Consider the following 23544-nt stretch of genomic DNA (forward strand, 5'->3'; position numbering starts at 1 on the left):
TTTTTTACCAAATCCACGTGGAATAAGAATTAGAAGTGTAAAAAAATAGAGATAAGAGATGGACCAAAGGAGATGTACAGATATGATTGCTTCTGCATCGTACTAAAACCATGCTAATACAAAGTATGCAATTAATATATTTTTTATATTTCTATATGTATATATGCAATGAAGGAGATGCCCCACGTCCAACTCCATTTGTTTCTTTATTACCTGCATTCATTTAATAATCCTGGTGATTACTTAAATTTGTGACTACTTTCAAATTAAAATAAGAAAGCAAAGAAAAGAGACCATACCTTTTTTCCTGATTTCCAGTTCTGTAAATCTCAAACTTATCACTGTCACCATAAAAAAGAAAAAAAATCAAGCTGGGAAGTATGATAAGAATTTACTTGCCGGAAATCATATTTCCGGCATGAACTTGTTCCAAGCTTCCTGACGGGGGGCACCTAAATTCACCTCTCCTCTGAATTAAACTTGTTCCAAGCTTCCTGAGACACAAGGAATGCATGTTAAGTGAAAATCCATGGGGTCACATCTTGCTCTTTGTAACTATAGTAGCCCAGAAATAGTCAGTGTCTGTCTAAACAAATGAGAATTCAGAAAGAAAAAAAAAACACCTATTACATACAAACCTTTAGTAGATCAAAAACTTTCTCGCATATGTACTTTTGCTGAATTGTTGCACCGCGTTGTTGTAATTTATCAGGGTGAACACAGAGAGTGGCCCTCCTGTAAGCCTTTTTAACAGCCGCAGAAGTTATCACTTCTGTTAATGAAACTGGATGCCAGCCACTATCAGGCCCAAGGATCTGCCAAAGGCATTTATTCATTACCCATCCAACAATCATTTATTGATAACAGATTTACATACCATATTAATAACAGTAAAAACTAGAAAAATATGCAAACGTATTCTGGGTATAAAACGAACACTGAGATGATGGATCGAGATATAAGAGAAATGGAAAGAAAAGCATACATATTGTAAAGTAGATAGCAGGGCTCGAAGGTTTCCCTGTTTTCCACTTGACCATCTCTTGACTTCAGCATCCAGAGTTTCTGCAACTTTCTGCAGAAATACTTCCTCTAAGATAATAGACAACATCAGATAATAGAAACGAATCTCAACGAAAGTATAGCGTTCTTACATTCCTCTCTTCTCTTTCTTTTTGTGCAAGAAAGTCTCGCCTATTTTTCTCTGCCAAGGCATTTGCCTGAAATTGTAGCAAAATGAATATTAAAGGATAATGCTACAGAATGAGAAAGAAAAGAACCGGATGACAAAGAATGCACTCACTGCACGCTCTGCAGTTCTTCTATATCTTTCCAACCGAGCTTTACACCTCTGAGGTGATTCACTTTCAGCCCCTACAAAGTTTTAAATTGTGTAAGAAAACCACCTCCAAGGAAATCATGTAAAATACTACGTGTAGTTAGGGCTTAAAAACAGAAACAATAACTTGAAAAATAATATTCTAATGGAATCCATGAATATCCCTTTCACTAAATGCATACCATCATGTGTTGAAGAATATGCATATCGCACACGATTCGAGACTCCAGTACCTTGGAAGTAAATGTCCTGACAATCAGATAAAACAAATCACATGAATATTCAATCAACCAGAATTTAGAACTAAATGCCAGGAAGCCCACTCACAGATGGCAAAAAGCTCTGTCTTGCATCAGTAAATCTAGAAGACGCTGAAAACCTATCAGGTACAGATTTTTCTATTCGATCAAGGGGTTCATGTGCAGGCTTTTGAGCCATTAACTTTTCAGCAGCTCGCTGTCGAGCCTCTGCAGTTGCTCTCTCTACAGCAGCTCGATCAGTCCTAAGTCTTGCCTCCGCTGATGCCTTCTCCAGTCTTTCTTGAGCCTCTGCCAGAGCTCTTTGTCTTACTTCAGCAGTGGCTCTCTCAACTGCAGCTCTCTCGCGAGCTTCAAAATATGATCTTTCTTGAGCTTCAAGAGCCGCCTTATCAACTGCCATCCTGTCCTTTTCTCTTTCCCTTTCCCGCTCTCTTTCTTCCTCTAGTTTTCTCATATGTTCATTTTCAGGCGCAGTTTCCTGTCTTATTCTTTCCCCTACTTTTAGGTCTTTTCCTGCAAAGTTGCCTCTCATATTTGAGTTTTTTACTTCAATTGGATGGCTTGTAGCATCTTTCTTAGATGATAGTCTGTCACTATATTGTTTCAAGAATGATGGGATTTCTTCCATCTTCCCTCCACTAGCATTAGACTCTGGTATCACTTGACGCAGATTGCAGTTATCACTGATATCCACCCTTTTAACAGTAAACTGAGAACTATTCATCTTTTGGCCCTCACCACGAGAGTGTCCCAGTTCTGACGATATTGTACCTGATGTAACACGTGAGACCCCCATGTCAGAGCCACAAGTCTTCGAATGTAACATCTGCTTGGGTTCGCAAGGAGACTTGATATCATTGTTTGCAGCACTGGGAGTGTTTATTTCTAGTGAGCCATCTTGATTCTTGCTGAATTCATGAAATCCACCTAGAACCCATATGTCACCCCCAGTCTCAGTTTTATATGTACTACTCTTAGGTTTATCTTTCATGTCCCCATTTTCTTCAGGTGAAAATGCTCTTTGAGAGGATCTCAGCATTTGCATATTATCATGCTTCCCCAAGTCTTTAGTTGCAGTCACTTCATCAACTTTATATCCTCCCTCTGATACTTCCAATTTATCCCCATCTATGAGGATAAGACTATCGAGATCCCATTCTACTTCACTCTCATCATGTCCATTAGGCTGAATTTCTTCAGCATGCTCACTCATGTCTTCATGCAAACTAGCATCCGAACTCGATTTCATATTTTCTGTTTTTTCAAAGTCCTCTTCCTCACTAACTGCTTCTGTCTCAGACATTCTGAACCTCAAAACAGTATCTTCATTGTTGGGCACATCTTGATTTCTCTCTTTATTTACATCCAACTCATATCTGGCTTGGCCAAAAGCCTTCCTAGAGGCTGACTCATTCACTGTCAGTTTACCTGTTTCCATATCTTTCTCACAGTCAAGCCATCTATTCGAACTGTTACCATGGCCAGCAGCTATATACGAGTTGTCACCACTCTCTCTATGCTTCTTAGAATCTCGAAGGATCTCACCATTCTCTTTCAGGTCATAATTTTCTTCCAGAATGCTTTCAGATTGTTTTACAGAATCCCCACTTTGTTGTATGCCGCCAGTTCTGTCGTGCATAATTTCCCTTGTTTCTGCTTGCATGACATCTTCAAAACAACTTTGAAATTCTTCCACGAGAATATTTTTTCCATCCATAATACGAGTCTGTTTTGTTATTTGAGAATCAACAGACTTTTTCTCAGTATCCATTCTATTAGGAGAATCCTTGCTCTTTAATTTAGCCTCCACTTCATTCTCATTTCCCCTAGCTTCTGTCTGCAACTCAAAATATGCAGTTGCTTCCCTCCAAACAACATCACGGGCAGAATTATCAGCACTGTTGTTAGAGCATTGGACTCCATGAGGCACTAGTATTTCTTCAGTGCTCTCTATTGATCCCATCCTTCCTTCAACAATAGGCATGGAGACTGGGGTTTTATCCCCGCATGAGTGAAGGAACTTCTCATCCTCAGTGTCCATGGAGGCCCTGGCAGTCTCATTTGTTTTCTCCGCCACGTTAGCAGCACTGTGGCTGCGGATATACTTCCCCTCCACTTTAACATTCCTATTTTCACTTTCCTTACACTCATCAGATAAGGTAGCATTTATTTTCGCATCAAAGAAAGGCGGTGCAATGTCATCAGCCAGTCCGTCAGAGGTATAACGCTGAAAAGGATTTCGTTCTGCATTTGGTTTGTCATGCTGACTTTTTTTAACAGCTAAGACAGGTGGAGGCCTAGACGGGGGTGGTAATCGCGAAGGCTTAGTTCGCAGACTGATATCACATACTGTAACAAATGGTTTTATTTGGGAAGTAGAATTCCCAAGTATCTCCGAAGGTTTAGAATCATTTGTATGTGTATCAGAGCCACTGAGTGAGGAATTTGGTGAACCTTTGCATTGCTTTTCTCCAGCAACTCTTGCACCATATTCTCCACCGTGGTTGGTGTTACTTAGCATGCCCTCGGAGCAATCTTCATCATCCCCACCCCATGAAACAGGACTTTCATAAAGAGAGAAAGTATATCCAGGAACAGCACTAAAATTAGTCACATGACTGGTCGTGGTGAGCACTGTACCGGCACTGATATGACAAGATTTATTATAAGATGCAGTATGCTTGTTAATGTTTTCCAATGTCTGCTGAAAATCACCATCTGATAACCTTTGGCTCTTATCCGATCCAGCCAGCGGATCTAATTCTTCTGACAGAGACCCACTTTGTGCTGGACTCCTACAAGAAAATATTCCAAACACAGGTCGCAGTTACAACAAAGCATGACCAAGCTTTTCTCTCAAAGAGAAGGAGAGATGTTTAGCTTCTCTAATTACAAACAACTACAGTCAAACTCCTAAATACATCGACGATACATACCTCCCAGTCATAAAGATGGCAACCCAAAAATAATAGCCTTAGTAAGCAATTTATTCTAACTAATTGTTCATTAAGATGCTTGAAATTTGAAATCTCATATTGAATTAGCTCCTCCGACAAATGAATTTCGGAATGCACGTTTATTATTACGTTATATGTAGAAAAGAAAATACAACAAGAAGGAAAATGTTCAAATGCATTTGAATTCACAACACTCTCTGAAGGAAATAAACACCCTCTCCAGGTGACCTTGGAGCAACTCTCTTTAAGCTAAAGGGTTCCAAAGTTCTCTGTAACTCCTTTGTTTGTCAAGAAGTTCCTATGCAGAGCTAGTGAGTTTAGTTGTAAGAATTGAAGCCATCACCAGGACAAGCACCAGCCCCTTTCAAGACGAAGTGATTAACTCCTGGGATATAATGCACTCAAAGTCTCAAATATTACTCCCTCCGTCCCGGATAATTCGACTCACTTTCACCAGGCACGGGTTTTAATAAATGTAATGAAAAGTGAGTTGAAAAAGTTAGTGGGATGTGGGTCCTACTTTTATATATTAGTTTTATAATAAAATGTGATTAGGAATGAGTTCGTAGAATATGGGGTCCACTACCAAAAATGGTAAAAGTGAAATGGGTCAAATTATCTGGGACGGAGGGAGTACCTAAATCTGAAATTAAATTCCATATGAAATACTAGACCTAAGCAGTAATGCTTGTATTCTACACTTGACAAAAATTAAGATAATAAAATTCATGACAGATAATGTTACTTAGATTACTGGAGGCATATAAATGAATACCAGGGGTCATCAGAGGAGTCTGAGTCATATCTGCCACTGGAGTGTCCAACTAAATCCTCAACTGATGCTGTACAGTCAAAGCCTTCACAGCCCCCAAAAACCTCATTGTAGTCAACATCAGAGTGGAGGCTGGAGTCCTCACTGGCCATGAGTGGGAGATGGAGCATGGGTATTGACGAAGATTGTGAGGTGTGAAAGCCGCCAAAAATCTCCAAGTAATCCTCAAAGCGTGGGGCCAGAGTTGGCAGGCCCAACTTTGGAGGGCCGCCAAAAACATCATTGTAAATGGACTTGTGAGAAGTGAAGGCATTGTTGGAAGAGAAGCTCCTCTTTGGGAGTGACAGAGAAATGTTCTCCATTTCCTTTACTTTGTCTCTGAAAGGAAGGTGTATATTGTGCTGTATATTGACTGCTCAACCAATGAAAATGAATATATCATGCAAAAACAGAAAAGAATGAGAAACAAAATGCAGCGACCTAATGAGAGAGACTCGAAGACATTTGCATAAAAATAATACTGAGTACAGCACAATGTCAACAGAAACAGGCCTAAAAGAAGTAGGTATTTGAAGAATTGTGTGATCAAACAATCCATTATAATATGTGGTGGATTGGTCTAAACTATTTTTATCTAAGCTATGCCCAAAATAAACAACCACAGGCTGCAACACTAAAAGTTATAGAAATATCTGAGTAAGCATTGACTACAGAGACAGTTAAAACAAAGAGAACATATTAAAAATCCCTTCAAAGTATTTATCCTAACATGAACAAAATATCAGGCATATGGGGCTGACCACTTATCAGTTATCACAGTTTTAATCTTTCAACTTCACATCATCAATAACCCCTGTAAAACTTCTTTTGAGATTTATGTTAGCCAGGGGTAAAACTCCGAATACAGCACACTTTTTTCCTTCATCCAATTCCAAAATTTGTCTTCTCAGTCCCATCACTTACAAAATGCTAGTTATAGGCCGAGTCATCAATTATTACGAAGTTATCACAAGTCAACAAAAATGCAAATAGAGCAAGAGCGATCCCCATACACATACAAGTAGAATCATTTTCCCTATTGTCTCAGTAAGAATACGGTACGAAAATGGAAAAAGTGCATTTATTAATAATCATCCACTCCTACAGGATACATCTCATTCCTAATTTTACTTTACATGCACACAATTCACATAGCCGTTTTACACAATTACACATAAACAAAGTTTCCAGTGCATTCAAAAATCCAGCATTGGAGTAGACGACCAAAAGATAATTAAAACGACGATCGCCAAATTACAGTTTCAGCAACTACAAAACATTATCCGGTAACCTATTATCCCCCCGAGGATTCACTCGCACAGTTTAAATCAGCTAAAATATACTGATTTGAGAAGCAAACAAACACAATCCTAAGTAAATAGAGAAGCTGCGACAAAAAAAAGGAATTTCAGAGCAGATTATGACTCACCTAGGCGGGAGCGGGTAGAGAAGTGGAGGCGGCGTAGGTAGGTGAGAGGGAAATGTGCTTCTCCAAATCCGTTACTTTTTCAGTGAGAGGAAGGAGCATGGCGTGAGTATGGTGGTGGGATGAATGATGAAGGCTCGGGTTTACAAATCACTCATTTTGGGGCCGTTTACCACTCTTTTCCAATTCAAAATTATTTTTTTATATATAAATATACTGTGCCGAGTCCTATTAATTAATACGGAAATTCTTTAGATATTAAAATTTCAAACATACTTGATTTAGTGGGTGGGCTTACTATTTATTAACAATAACGTAAAAAAATGCTCAACGAATATTACGAAAACATGCCAGCTGTACCGTACGGACGAACTAGAAGTTGTTCGCAAAACTATAACCAGAATATTTTACCAAACGCTTTTCTAAATTAAACATTTTATTATTTTATGTTTATGTAAAAAGAATACATGTAACGCAATTGCATGGCTTATAATAAGTACATAATTAAAACGTTAGTAGTAATGACTAATGCGATATTTAGAGCTGTGAATTTCGTCAGAATTTAAAGTGGATAAAGTAAGCGGGGACAAAAGATTTGAGTCGTATTCTCGAATTTAAGCCTTTAAGCTAGGGCGCTAATCATGGGATTTGACAAGTTATTGTTAGGGTATCAAGCTTTTTGTATTTACAGAAAAAAGAAGATATATATGGGGCCATGGCTCCAATTTTGTTATACTAATAATTAATTACAAGCATCATTTCTCTATAGTATAAAACAATTCCCTCATTTGTGTCCATCGTGCTGCGCACTTTACATAAAGATAAATTAATTGTAAGATTGTATATATAATATTCAAAGTTGAAGGCGTGTATTAATAATTAATAATAATACATGATGCATTGTTTTTCTCCCTTGGAAAAAAGGATGGTGCAGTGTGTAGTTGAATAAATTAAAAGAATCAATGGTTATGATCATTATTATTTAATACTACTATATATTACTAGTAATAATAAAGACAAAGTAGCATGCTTGCCTCTCTGTCTATATATGTTTGCCTCATATTCAAGCTTTCATTATGGGTTTAGGAACTCAATCATTCTTTTTTCCAGATTATATTATCCTATCTATCCACCAAATTCGGTTATGTTTTCCTCAAACTTTCAATTTCTCCATTGAGAGGTTGAGGAATTTGATGAATATGATTTCGAAATCGCAACTTAATTTGTTAATATATTCGCACAGTTTCTTAGTCGGTATCAAAAATAAAAAATAAAAAAAAACATTCAGGTACGAAACTAACACAAACACATATTTTAATTATATGATGCATATCGTATTATAGTATATGAACAATTGTGTGTACAGTTAGAGAGTTCGATTAAATCTGTTAAACTTGTGTCTTAATTTTGCCACTTAAAACACAATTGTTATCTGCTGAACTATTGGATTCATTACACTAAAACTGTTGCTAAGATAATTTATTTGAATTGAAGCAATGAGAATGATTGCTGTCGCGGACTCAAATGGATATAGAGAAAAAGGCCTTTTGTCGTAATCAGGGCTTCATTTATTATAGATTTATAGTTCTATTGATTTATTTGTGTGAGTTGTCAATCAAAATAGATTGAACTGACATATGTTTATATTTCACACAGAACCTGTTACCTGCCATATTAATATGCTTCAAATCAAATCTCTAATACCATCCACAACGCGGATGTCCCGACGGACGTCAGACCGGCGTGCCCGACGTCTGCGCGAGACGTCCGCCATTAGGCAAACGTCCGACAGACACGGACGTGCATTGAGGACACCAGAGTTCTGCAGATTTGCGACGACGCCCGCCATTGCGAGTTCCCGACGGACGTCCCAATTTTTAAATTATTTTTGTAAACTCTATATATACAGCTCGTTGAAAACTCTATATATACGATTTCTTTAAAAACTCTAACGCATGTATTATCGTCGAAAATGAAGGTCTAAAACAAAAACATATCATACCGCGAGACCCCCGTTCGGTTAGCAGCAACTATATAGATTCAAGGCATAACATGTAACTTTGTTTGAATCATTTTTTAATTTGGGATGGTTTTTTTTTTTTTTTTTTTTTGAACTATGTATTTTTTTAAAATTTAAATATATATGTATGTTTTTTAAAAAAAAATAAAATCGTTGCATTTTCTCCGTATTCGTATCGAAATTTTAATTCGCATATTTGTGAATTTGTTAATTTCTATTATTGTGGATGTTCGCCAGAATGTCCTTGGGGATGTTCGTCATTGTGCAGTGGGATGTCCTTATAACGTGGCAGTGCAGTTGGAGATCCTTATGACGGCAGAAGGTGTTTTTGGGATGTCCGCCGGGACATCCGCACCACTGTGGATGCTCTAAATAAAAAATAAATTCATTATATGGATTTATTTCTATATATGGCAGAATAATTTGAAATGTACATCATCCATTTTGTTCCCGTCCAACGTTCAATTTCGTATCAAGTTCGGATGGTTTCATATCAAGTTCTACAATCCTTTCGACCAAACGCTCTTCACCAGTCTATAAAACTCTATTGCAGGAGAATAGTATGATTATCAAAGGCTGTTAAATGCGTAAGACACATTTCTTACCCACCCTAGAAGTAAATGCAAGCCTGCAATTGTGTGACATCGATTTTTCAGACCAAGAACTGCATGGAAGATTACGGTTATACTCCCATCAATTTCAGTTCCCCAATTTCACATGTTCGTCGACATAAATAAAGGTACTCTCTCTATCTACCATCCTCCGTGTGAGCTGAAATTACTTTGTTGGATATTGAGAGTGTTATACTGGAACTAGAGCCTTCGATTCTAAATCTAATGTTTGGTTTCACAAAATTACTTGGATTTAAAATTGAATTACAATTTCAAAATTAATAATTAGAATTCCGAATAATTATAAAATTACATACCTTCGTTTTGAGCACCAAATCCAGTTACATTTCCATTTTTTAAATGAAGCACCAAATCCGGTTACAATTCCATTTTATTGTTGTCACATTAGTATTTCATATTATAGTCACAACACCCATAACGCATCTCCATTTTCAATTCCAAATCTAGCTACAATTCAATTTCTTCATTTCATCACTTTTTATATTATTCAATTTTATATATTTATATGAATTATGATATTTATAAAACATAACAATAAAATAATATAAATTTGAAACTATTTAAATAAAAATTCCTAAAATAATAGTACAAATTAAAAAATGCATAATCTAAAGTCCTGAATTAAAAAATGGATTACAAATCCAAATGTCTTAATTTGTCGCAACTTACAAGTAATTACTAAAATAGAGTTTACAAGTAATTTGTCTTAATCATTCTCAATATATCACGAAAAAACTTCATAAAAAAAATAAGACAAATGATTGTTGCAATTTAAAGCAATTAAATAAAAATTTTATAAACTAAAACTACTATTCAAAACAAAATTGCTCGTCATTTCAATTACTATATATTATGTGGGTATATATTAGTGTTTACATATAGTGTGTCTATTATATAGTATAGAATAGGGGTGGCAAAATGGGTAGCGGGTAATGGGTAATTCCATCTCGACCCGCTACCCGCCGGGTATCGGGTACCCGATACCCGACGATAACGGGAAATGGGGCGGGATCGGGTAGTGTATTTTAGAGTTTTGCGGGTAGCGGGTATACCCACTATCCGTACGGGTATACCCTTTAGTCCCGTTAATACCCGTTATTATTAGTATTAGAGCCATATATCATTTTTAATACTCCCTCCATTCCATATTAATAGAGACGTTTCAAATAGTTAAATTAGAGAAAAAAATAAATAGTTAAATAATAATAGCCATATACACATTCATTTTGAAAAATTAAAAATAAATAGTTAGAATGGAGAAAAAAATAAAGTAAGAGAGATAATAATATAGTGAGAGTTCTTATATTATTACTTTTCCAAAATGAGTGAAGAAAATGAAATGTCTCTAAGAGTTCTTTTGAAATATTTTTATATTCCGACGAACATACAATTGAAAACTCATCGGAACTAGCTATAGAGTCCCCTCACTTTTATTCTTAATCTATTTTACCATCAATATTAATTAAGTAAATTAGGGAACATTGACGATTATTATGGTTTTCAAATTTTTTATTCGAATTTCGGGTCGGGTACGGGTACCCGCAATGCCGGGTACGGGATACCCGACACGGGTATCGGGTAATCCCGGTATATCACGGGGCGGGTATTGGGACAACCAATTTAGCTAAAATCGGGTATGGGTACCCGACTTGTCGGGTGCGGATACCCGCGGGTAACCCGTTTCGCCACCCCTAGTATAGAATATGCATAAATTTTCCATATAAAAGGGTGTGCATTTATGTTTTGATTGTTTCCATAATTTATATATCTAGTTGGAATTGAGGTTAAATATATCTCTATTTGTCAAAAATTTAAGGGTGTGATATACCAAATAGGATTGCCACCTTGGTATTCCTTGACTCGGGAATTTTTTCTCCTAACTTTTGTCGTTCACGTTGAACAAAGTTTCATTGCGTATTTGGGCCAAGCCTAAAATTGTGAAGTCAGATTTTTTGGATCCATTGACGTAGGAGAATGGATTTAAGCGTTACTCCATCCATCCGCTATTACGAGTCTCATTTCTTGGCAGTACGAGTTTTTAAAAAATGTTAAGAAAAATGACTGGAAAAAAACTAGTGGAATAGGAATCCCACTTGTATATACTATTAGTTTTAGATGAAATGTGAGTGGAATGAGTTAGTGGAAGGTGAGACCCTATTAGCATTTATGGTAAAAATGAACTGGAACTCCTATTTTTGGACGGACTAAAATGAAAAACGGGACTCTTATTCGCGGACGGAGGGAGTATTTGGGATGAAGTGAAGAGTGAGGCCATCCGCAACGTTGTCTCTTATCCGTCTCTTAACCGTCTCATCTCTTCACTATTCATGGGCCCCACTGTACTTTTCAGCTCATCTCTTAACTAAGAGACAACACTTGCATCCCTCCATCTCTTAACTATTCATTCAATTTCATTTGTTATTTTTAATTCCAATAAATTTAATTAATAAAAACACACTTCATTAAAATAAAATAAATATTACAATTTAAAAGCCTAAAAAATAAAAAAAATACATAATTTAAAATCCTAAAAAATAAAAAAATACATAATTAAAATACTCTAAATTAAACTATAAAAACTACTCCGCCGGCGAATCATCATCCCCCGAAGTCGGCGGTGCACCTATACCAAGTTGAGCTCTCATCTATACTAATCTAAAGTGACAGTTTGATGAAATGATAATTTTATCCTTTTTGGAGGGAAAATGTGAAGCTATTTTGTTTACCCTTTTGGTCATTTTGAAAAGTGACAACTATTGGATAGAAAATTGGTCCAATCAAATGATAGCTTCCCAATCAAGATTTGGAACAATTATAATGCAACATTGAATCTGCAAAATGAAACATAGGGAGATAAAGGGGAGAAGAAGAAAGAATGCATCGTGGAAGACCCCCAATCATCGCCGGAGCGGCGGCGGATGGCAGCAGCGGTTGTGGTGTGATAATGAGAGAGAAAGGTGAGAAGGAGAAAGAGAGAATGGCGGAGACGCGGCACAGTCGGGAGAGCACAGTGGTGCGCTGGGTGAGACGGCGAGAGAGATGCCGGAGATGAGGAGTAGGAGGCGGCGATGCAGGAGGGGTGACGACGGGCGTGAAGAGAGATGAGCGAGGGAGGTGGACGTGAGAGAGTACAGTGCTGGGGATAAAAAAGAAGATAGGAGAGAGGGAGGCAGACGAGCAGTGCAGCCTCGCAGCCATCCCACGAGGAGAAGACGGGAGGAGGGGGAGGCGGACGAGCAGATCAGCCTCGCAGGCCATCGCATTTGGCGACGGTAGCAGCGCCGAGATGGTGCTGGCCGGAGTAAAGGAAAATTCAAAACCATACCGTTTGAGGAAAAAGAAATATCATTTGAGCTTTGACAATTTTAACCAGAGGACCAGGAGCTTGAGCATGTCGGTCGGTCGGGTGGAGCCGTGATGTGTGTTTCGAGGGTTGCCAGCGACAAGCGCTACACAACGGCATCAAAAGGGAGACGCCGATGGTTGGAACCAGAGAGTTATGCGAGGGAGAATGAGAAAGAAGATGTGAGAACTCATTGTAGTCAATGGATCGGGTCAATTAGTTTCAAATGGGCGAGACATGTTTGCATTTGTACTTTTTAAAGAATTGGGTCAAGCCCATTTTGCAAAACCTAATTCAGGCCCTATGAATGTAATATTAATTTTATTTAGTAACTAATTATTGAAAAAATTATAAATTTTTCTTTTATAAGAAATTTTTTAAAATTCTGAATTCGTTAGCTTAATGACAAAATTGTTTTGTTTTATCATGTTATTCCCCGTATAAATATTTTTCTTTTGGTTTGAATATTTTCTATAAAAAAAACATGATAATTGTTTTTATTTTCTAAATAAATATGAATAATTATTTAGAGTTACGTATTATTAATATATGTTTTGAAAAAGGGAAAATCATTGAATAATATTCATATCAGTTTTTCTAAAATTTTAGATGTTAGGATTTAGAATATTAAGAAAACAGTAGTAAATGAAAACCTAAAAGTCAACTTTGACATTTTTACCATAGTAATATATATAGTTATACTATTACTTAAATAATATTTGTATATCTTATTCTAATTAAGTCATATTTTTTTAATATAGTTATATAGTTACACATCTTCTTTTTGTTATTAATTTTTATTATTTTTACTTCACTTAGATTATAAATTAAAATTGTATAGATATTTCATTCATTAGGAAGTAGTAAATTCTTCATTTAGAGTTACACAAGATAATTACATTTCTATTTTTTTAAATCTTCATATTGATTTGAATTTATATTTTCTATAAATTTATTATACTCTTATATTATATTCATAATTTGAAACTCTTATGTCATGTGCATAGCACAGGTGTTAATACTAGTATACTCAATTCCGGCCATATGGGCTGAAACTTGGCCAGGAGTCATTTTTGAAAGGTCTGTCATCGTGGCGACTAGGTACATGGACATTAGGGTGTGCGAGCCCATGCCCGTGCCGGAGCCCGAGCCCGAGCCCGCCTGGCTTGATTCACCGCGGCCCCTCCCTCTCCCCCTTGCTCTAGCCGCCTTCACCGCCTTGTTCCCTTGCGGCCGACGTCGTGTACCGGAAGAAGACCCCCCTGCATCATCGGTTGGCGTGCCCTCACGTGAGGTGTTGCCTTCACCGCCATCACTAGACGAGTAGTGGCCACGCGCCGTGCGCTTCGTGCGTTTCAAGGTGGTGGACTTGCGACCAAACATCGACAAGCTTGAAATCTTTGCCGACGTCGTCTTTGAAGACCCGCAACGCCGCTCTCAGAATGTCGGCTCCACTGGCTCCGCTCTGATAATTCGCCTCTTCTCCCCTGTATATCGCGCAAAATTATTTGACATCTCTGTCGCATCGGTCCCAATGACTGCGGAGCATCTTCACGTTGCGGGCAACGGTATTCTTCGGCCTTCGTGCGTTGTAAACTTCGGTGACTTTTAGCCAAAAACACTTGTGGGTTTGTTGATTCCCGACGACAGGATCGTACGAGACGCTGATCCAAGCGTCGTACAGAGCCAACGTCTCGGCTTGGCTGTATGGATGACGGGTGCCGTCTCCCACAACCTCTGCCTCCGCTTCCTCCTCTTCCTCCTCGGCATTGACGCCGAGCCTGAGGCTGATCCTGCCGGAGCCGGAGCCGGAGCCTCCACCAATTGGCCAGTCGGGCAAACTGCGTTCAAGCGCCAAAAAATTCTCCGAAATTTGGGATAATCCCGGCGATTGCCCGTACCTCTGGGGGGAGGGACAATAGTATGCATCCACATCAAAATGTGGTGTTTGGTACGCCGGCGGGGTGGTCGAGCCTTGGGTGCCCGGCGACGAACCGGGAGTACCCAAACAGTTGTACATGCTCGCCCAATCGTCGAACGAATTCAAGTCGAACCCGCCGGAGCGCCGCCTGCTGGAGCCGCCGCTGGAGTTTCCATCGCCGGACATATTTTCAACAATTTGAGAGTAGTGTTTGTGTGTAAAATGGTGAATGGAGTATGGAGTATATTTATAGAATAATAAAAGAAAAAAAAATTTAAAAATTCGACCGTTTGTTCCCAACCGTCATTTGACCGTTTGAATTTTTTATTTATTATTAAATTCGAATTTTTCAAATTTATAAAAAAAATAAAAATTTATTACGTCATAATTCCGACGCCCACTCGCGGGCCGACGAGTGGGCATCACGCAATGCTCCAGCGCGCGCCACATGGGCGCGCGCGTCGTCTTGCCAGCTCGAGGCCGGCCTCGCCGGCACGCGTTGCGCGACGCAATGTCTCGTCTCGTCGAGACGAGCCTAGCCTCGCAACGCTGTCTCGATGCTGGCTCGTCTCGTCGAGACGAGACCGAGCCCGCATCGAGTCAGCGATGCGGATGCTCTGAGGGTTTCGGGCCGAAAAATTTAAATTCTAGGATTATACTGTATTTAGAATTTCATTATGAGTTGAATTTTGCTGTTAAAAATTTAATTCTGTAGTATGTTGTTAAAAGTTTAATTCTAAAAAAAAAATTGGTAGGATATTCAACTGCAATTAGATAACACATTACACACTTAGAAAACTATAATTAATACTTTCGACATGTCACATGTTATGAATTTAACAAAAAATAAAAAAGAACAATTTCCAGGTAAATCTTTGATAAAATGTGGATAACTAGTGTTTAACTTAAATAGGGGAGTAGTACATAAATTATGGAGTAATGATCCTAATCGTTGCGAGGAAGAAACTTGGGGTAACGGTGAGATTTAGTGTGATCTTGGACCTTGGTACTCCACTATTGCAGCTCCGGCCAACGCAGCTAATGTCAATGCTTGTGCGTGCAAAATTAATGTTGTGTTGCACTTACCTGGCGTGGATGATCTTGACGCTTGGCTTGCCAGGCTGAGACCAGTTGTACGCCAATGATCCAATTACTCCACTTGCCCACAATCCCCCTTTACCAATTTCATTGACCACAAATCAGAATAACCCATAGATACCTACCAACAACCAGAAACAATAAATAGATGAGGAGGAAGAGTTACCAACGGCGCGAAGCTTGTTGTCAACGATCCATTCTCTGATTGATTCCAACTTAGACTTGAACAAGCTGTTAGATTCCGCCATCACTTTTAGGTTTTTTGTTTTAGATCGCTGCAGCCTGCAGGGCAGGTTGAAAGTAAATTCAGGACGGAAGAAAAAAGGTTGAGAGATTGATGAATGCTTGAGAATATATATTTGTAGATACGATGATGCTTTGATGAAACCGCGTTGTGAAGAGGAACAAGGAAAACAGAAATTGGCATTTCAAAGTTGAAATTAGGGGCTCCGGCGCCACCATACTTATTCGAATTGCCACACTTATCTTTAATATCTCCTTTTATCTTAACTAGTATCATCATCACCCTTACTATGCACGGTCATATAATTTTATAATTCTAAATAATAATAATAAAAAAGAACTAATATCATTATGCACACTTTAAAAAAATGTAATTCAATAAAAGTCATAATCACATTTTGCTATAAAAATCCATCTCATATTTATAGTCACATTTAGAATTTTTCATAATTGGATATAAAATTTTACTCCATTATTCACTAAAATTACACTTAATTGTCATTATCAACACAAAAATAAACCAAAACAAAAATAAAAAACCAAAAAGTAAAAAAGGGACTCACCTTCAACCAACTCACTTCATTTATTACACACTCTATCATCTCACTTCATTAATTACACACTCCATCATCTTACTCCACCATCTCACTTCATTAATTACACACTCCACCATCTCACTTCATTAATTACACACTCCTCCAATTTCTTAAAACCCGTGCCATAACTAAATGTGTCTATAAATTTGGGACGGGGGAGTATTATAAAACTCCAACAATTTTTAATTTTTTCCTACTTTATTCCTTTTTCAACACAATTTCTTAATCTCCGTGCCGAGAAGTTTTGACTCAACTAAATTGGGATTGAGGGAGTATATAAAGATGGGGTTCATATTCCACTATTTTTTTTTACTTAGTTTCTTTTATAAGTCAAACAATTTCTTTAAATCCGCAAATCTGAGACATTTAATGAATGAATGGAAACAGGAGGAGATAGTTAAAATTGAATGGGGATTTGACGGTAGGGAATTTGGTTGTGAAATTTCCTTATTGGAGTAATAATTTTTGTATTTCCTAATATTTTCTATTTTTCTACACTCATTTAAGAATATAATAATTTTCTCACATCTTTTCAAAGCTATATTGATTAGAGATAGAATGTCCATTAATATTTGTGTGTATATTTTTTATTCGTTTTTTTAGCTTAATTTAAGAATGTATTTATGTTTACATCCTTTGCATATTGATATATAGGAAAAAAATAATTTAGAGGATATTTATTGGACAATCTCATATTTTACTCGGCTTTAATTTCAACAAACTTTATAAATTATACTCTCTCCACTCTAAGATAGTCGAATCGTATTTCATTTTGAGTTGTTTCAAGATAATTGAGTCTATTCTTTTGTGGCAAATCTTCTTTTATACTTTACTCTATTTTCCTTTCTCATACTTTTACTCTTCCTATTTTAAAATTTAATATACAATTTTTTAAATTTCATGCCTTAAAAAAATTGTCCTAATCAACTTTTAAAGAAAAGGAAGTACTATAAAACAAATATGATAAGATTGATTTCGACAAATGATTCTTGGGTTAATATGTTGGCAACAATTGCACTCAAGCTTGACAACTTTAATCAATTAGAATAACCCCAAAATAAAAATAAAAAGAACTAAAAACCGTCTCTCAAGATGACGGAATTCTGCAACCTAAAACAAATTGCAAGTTGGCGTAACCTCTCCCAGAGGGGATTTTTTGATAAAATAAACTTTAGTAATCAAAATGCTATTGACTGTTGGTTTTAAAGATGGCCAAATTAACCAAGATTAAAATCAGCTTTTTAGTAGCTATACATTTCCATCTTTCCACAGGCTCTTTAGTAGCTATACATTTCCATCTTTCCACAGGCTTTTCAGCCGTCAGTCAAACTTTTGAGGCTTGTCAATCACAGATTTATTACCACAAAGCTTGGCAATAATATTGGCTTGACTTGGTTCTTTATATTTTAACATATGATTTGGTGAAAAATATCATCAACATGGGCGGGAAAAATGAATTGGCCAAACTGTGGCTTTATATATTTATAGATTATAGACTAGTATATTTCCCGCACGTGAAATATGAATAATTTATTACGTATTCATTTAGTTACAATTGTACTACCTCTGTCCCTGAAAATTTGATATATATTACCATTTCGGTCCGTCCCTGAAAATTTGATACACTTCACTTTTACCATTTTTGGTAGTGGACCCCATATTCCACTAACTCATTCCTACTCACATTTTATTATAAAATAATACTTTAAAAGTAGGACCCACATCCCACCAACTTTTTCAACTCACTTTCCATTACATTTCTTAAAACCCGCGTCGAGTCAAAGTATAGCAAATTTTGGGGGACGGAGTTAGTAATTTATTACTGAGTTGTCAATGGAGAATACATATATATATATATATAAAATATGGAATAAAATTTTAAATATCTGTGTATCCCTATAATTTATGAATACAAATATTCTTATAAATTTATGAATACATACTATCAGATAAATAATTTGGAGAATCAAATATCAAAATCGATAATAATGACAACTGCGGTGCATCCATTGTAAAAAAACATGGATTTAATTTATCGTAGAACTAACACAATGAAGTACTCCATATTTATGCTTTTCTATTTATTACTATCATACACTATTATTTTTTTATTTACTTTAGTAGATATTATTATTATACATCTTACCTTATTTGAGTATTATGATATTACTTTCTTGAATCAGTTACTATTTCTATATATTTAAGAATAAATATGATGTTGTATGTACAATATGAAAGATAATACAATATTAATTCTTTGAAATTACTTCAGAATAGTTGTAAATAAATTATCAACTTATAGTTCTACTACATATAAAAGCACATGACAACATTCTTCAAATTTACTACTCCATAACTTCAAATATATGAGTCACACTTTAAACTTTAATAATAAAAAATTGATAAACAATTTGAAGACAACATTTGTAACACCATAATTCATGGAAAATATGTATAAAATTAAGGAAATTGTTTAACATACTCTGTGCACAAAATTTGTTCTACCAATTCAATTGAAACAAAAAAGTACAATATCTAAGAATACAATATTTATGAATACATATTTTCTTATAAATTTATAAGAAAAAATAAAAATCCCTCTACATTAACTAAAGGAGATTTAATTAAAATAGTACTACTATTACTTTTTATAATAACAAAAGTGATTAAATAAATTTCTTTTTATAATAACAAAAGTGATTAAATAAATTTTAAACTTTACAACATAGAAAAATCACTATTAATATACAAAGTACAGTTAAATGTATACGAGTAATTAATCATTACTACTTTGATGAATCACGATAAAATATGTAACGTAAACATTAGCAATAGAAACACAACCGACATTCATATAATTTTGTAAACAATGTAACTTCTAGCTATTCTAATTTTTATTTATCCATACTATAGATTATATTAATATCATCGGTAATAGTATTAAAAATACAAAATCATATTATTACATAATTTGCGTACACAATATACAACTATTTCCATGTTGAATAATAAAACTAATCTTTCCAACAAACCCTCAAATATTATTGGGAAAAAATATAAAACAACATGAGCATTAATAGATAAATTCGGCAAAACATAAAAACAAAAATCACAACAACATCAAATGCAAAATTATACTCGAACGATGAACGAGGGATTATTCAAATATATAAATATTCTTTTTTGATATTTGTACATATTCATCGAATTATAATAATATTAATTATTTTTCATCTAATTAATATATTAGTTAGTTACACATTCATCTAATTATAATATTAGTTAGTTACGTATTCATCTAATTAAAATATAATATTATTTAATTCCTCAATTGTAAATGAAAAGTGAATACGCATCTTGAGTAGTACAAAATATTAAAATCCTTCTCACCTAACATTCAATAAAGGCAACAACCATTTCCACACCTGCCAGTCAACCACAATTACTCCTGTAAATTTTATCTCATATCTAAAACCATTTTCATCTTCCATCTTTCTCTCTGTAAATCTCAAAGGTCCAATTTGTTAAAAAAATGGCTATGCAACCAGATGAGAGAAACCCTGGAGAAAATGTTACAAAGTTCTGCACAATGATTTTATCCGGTCAACAATCACACATGGTACGTATTCAAATTTATCTATTACTTTTAGTTTTTTTTTTTTTTTTTTGGAATACATTCTTTGTATCATCTAGATTAAAAAAACTATAACATTCATATTAATTAATACAACAGATCTTTCCAGAAAGATTTCAAACACATTTTCAAGGTGAGCTAGGCCCAACATGTCAACTTGAAAACAGGCAAAAATTCTGGACAGTAGAAGTCTAACTACTTCCATACGGAAAAATGTGCTTGGATGATGGATGGCAGAAATTCCACAAGGATAACGATTTGAAAGCTGGAGATGTCTTGACTTTTCATCTGAATTCACCCAATTCTTTCTACGTAGATATATATGATGGTGCTACGCAATGTTGTAAACGCCAAAAACCACAATGAGGTAACGTAAATTATAATAGTCCATAATTCATGCTCTAACTCAATACACGATATTGCATTGATAGATAAATAAATAAAACAATCTTGCAATATATCTTTTGCAGTGATGACAGATGACAAATGGAATGTTTTGAAGAATTGCTGATCAGGTAATTAAATTTTAAAAACTATAATTTGTGGAACAAACAATATGTATTTTTAATTGATTATGTTTTAAGTACTCTACCGTAGTGACAATATCAAGTATGTACTCATCAATTAACATCTATTTTAAATTATATTTATGATGCAATTATCGATAACATGATATTTATTACAAATATAAACATCTAAAAATAAATATATCAAAAACTATGTTAAACTAAATAAATAATAGCTGAAAAAATGGGTTAAATTCTTAACTCGTAAAAATGTATCACTTTTATCTCATAATAGTACAAAAAGATTAACTTGCACATACACATGAATTATTATCTGTTTTGTATTATGTTTATGATAGTATTATAGATAACATCATATTCATTACAAATATTAACATCTATTAATTTAAATTTTGATTAATTAAAAATTTATGATAGAATGTTGAGATTCATGTATGTATGTAATAATTTACATGTATAGATTAATATCGTATTTTGGTTACTGATATCGTACTATTTGTATGAATTGATTCATAGTAGTACTTTTTTAGATTTTATTACTTTAGAATTTATGATATAGTAATATTTAGATTTGTGTGTGTATGTAATTGTTAAATTTGTATATTGCAAGTAGATCTATGCTTTTATATTCACTACTACCAAAACACTATTATTTTCATATTTTCGTTAGTAAGTACTATTATTAAACAACATACCTTATTTGACTATTATGATATTACTCTCTTGTGTTAGTTACTATATTTATATGATTAAAAATAAATATCTTGTTGTAAGTACAATATGAAAGCTATTACAACAATAACTCCGGTGAAATTGCTTCAAAATTGTTATAAGTAAAATATCGACTTATAGTACTACTACTACTACTACTACTTGAATCCAATTGTTCAAAATATAAAAATTAAATATAAATATAAATAACATTCAATGCATACAAAATATACAAACATACACAAAATAAAACAACTGGACCATATTGAAAACATACAAAACCTAAAATGAATCGACAAAATATTAATGACAAATACTTTTCAAATTCATCATTACACTACCACTGACTGACAATTCTCCTTTCACATTAAAAATGCTAAAATCCAAAATATATCTCATACGTACATCATCCGATTAAATATAACATATATTCAATATATCATCAAATGTGTTACTACAATAAATACTGGAGTATAAATGTCTAACATCAATATAGAATATCATGGAATTTGTTATGACTTTTTATAAATACTTTTCGATTAATATAAATTTGTTAATCAATGTTTAACGTCCACTATAATCCTACTATACAATACGCAATAAATGTATTTCTTCTTACAATTCAGTATACATGCATCTTTATATATCTCTATAATTAACAATACTAACAAAACATACAAAATCTTGAAAACAACAACCAAATAATGAACCAAGTTGCATAAATATTTATATCTCAAAAACCACTATAAAAGCAATACAATCAATTATTAAATCTATAAATCTAAAACCCTATTATATCACTAGTTATATCTCTATGATCCTCTCTTTAATTCAATAATACGTAAAATCCCATGCATATTGTATGGACTTCTGGCAGTACAAATTAAATTACTTCAAACAACATAAAGTACTACTAAAGCATTAAATTAAAATTATAAATAAAAACTTATTGTATGCAAATTGAAATTAAAAAAAAATGACATTAGTATTAAATTAAGAGTAAACCTCATTAAATCATTAACTTTGATCAAAATATGATTTATCCCACAAAGATTAAAAACATTTACTTAATAGCAGTTTAAGTATTTATATAACTTTTATATGTCAATTGTATATAACAGGCATTTCCAAGAGAGTTTCAAAAATGATACGTAATGAAATATCATAAAAATACATCCTAAAAATTTCTACAAATTAAAAGTGGAAAATACACTCAAAATGAAAATTTTATCCCATCTATTTTAGGTAAAATATGAATTATACATATCTTGTTTTTTACAATATGAACCTCAATCTAAATTATATGTAATCTCAATCCAACTTTAAGTTATTTTAACTCAAATTTGAATTTTACACAATCTAATTCATGATTTAATTCTCAATATATATATTGAAAACAATCGAAATAACAAAATAAGAATGCCAACTATTGTAAAAGATATTGAAGAGACAAAATGTTTAAATTGATAGCACAAACTAACCACGTGTCACTTCAGAGCTCATTGTATTAAAAAACTCCTACTACTATTTATTAGTAGTAATATACTACCAATACTTCATATTGCCACCAAAATATTATTTGTTCAACAAGCAATGTCTTATTCTACACAACCAAACACTTCGAGAGTTCATCGTCCATCCTATGGTTGGATTGAAGATGGAGCAACATACAATGCTGAAAACTTCATTACTCTAACACCACAACCAAGCAAATTAGTACAAAAGTCAAATCAAATATCACAAGAAAAAAATAAAATGAAGCACTATATGAATATGAAGATGAACACTCTGATGAGATAACACGGTAAGAGTTTCAATTTTTAAGCAATTTTTTTTTTACTATATTACTTCATCTTTAACAACATCTATTTAAATAAATTCGAAACTTTCTATCAGCATATAAAAAGTAACATTTGTTATATTACAGCAAAACCAAAGTTTTATCTGAAACGGTAGCAATATTATGCGAATGGAGACCAACTTTCCATAAAGTGTACAATCCTGCCAAACATGCAAAAATGATGGT

At 34.4% G+C, this 23544-nt stretch overlaps 1 protein-coding gene and 1 long non-coding RNA gene across 3 annotated transcripts; one reads left to right on the plus strand and one right to left on the minus strand.

Annotated features, from left to right (window-relative positions):
* Nucleotides 1–75: 75 nt before the first annotated feature.
* On the minus strand, nt 76–6946 carry LOC125203809 (uncharacterized). 2 transcript variants are annotated; one of them, XM_048102266.2, is made up of 10 exons: nt 6797–6946; nt 5332–5706; nt 1667–4394; nt 1522–1588; nt 1304–1374; nt 1155–1220; nt 986–1075; nt 639–815; nt 300–494; nt 76–213 (listed from the first exon to the last, which is right to left on the minus strand). In XM_048102266.2, the coding sequence occupies exons 2-9, from the start codon at nt 5688–5690 to the stop codon at nt 459–461; spliced, it is 3594 nt and encodes a 1197-aa protein (XP_047958223.2). In that variant the 5' UTR covers nt 5691–5706; nt 6797–6946; the 3' UTR covers nt 76–213; nt 300–458. The 2 variants fall into 2 exon arrangements, with proteins under 2 accessions (XP_047958223.2, XP_047958222.2); XM_048102265.2 differs by having other exon boundaries at nt 5332–5740.
* A 13196-nt stretch (nt 6947–20142) lies between these two features.
* Nucleotides 20143–20887, plus strand: LOC125204139 (uncharacterized). The gene is made up of 3 exons (XR_007173498.2): nt 20143–20265; nt 20380–20647; nt 20751–20887. It is a non-coding gene; the product is annotated as an uncharacterized LOC125204139 (long non-coding RNA).
* The last annotated feature ends 2657 nt before the right edge of the window (nt 20888–23544 follow it).

This window comes from Salvia hispanica, chromosome 6 (genome assembly GCF_029641045.1).
Source record: "Salvia hispanica isolate PSC_SH4W2 chromosome 6, Shi_PSC_v1, whole genome shotgun sequence".
Taxonomy (NCBI): domain Eukaryota; kingdom Viridiplantae; phylum Streptophyta; class Magnoliopsida; order Lamiales; family Lamiaceae; genus Salvia; species Salvia hispanica.

Excerpts from the sequence above, each read along its gene's own strand:
- LOC125203809 (XM_048102266.2), bottom strand. The coding sequence starts at position 5,690 with ATGGAGAACATTTCTCTGTCACTCCCAAAGAGGAGCTTCTCTTCCAAC. Across the intron at positions 1,076-1,154 it reads AAGAAAGAGAAGAGAGGAAT|AAAGTTGCAGAAACTCTGGA; the intron begins GTAAGAACGCTA and ends GTATTTCTGCAG. Across the intron at positions 816-985 it reads TGCTATCTACTTTACAATAT|ATCCTTGGGCCTGATAGTGG; the intron begins GTATGCTTTTCT and ends TGCCTTTGGCAG.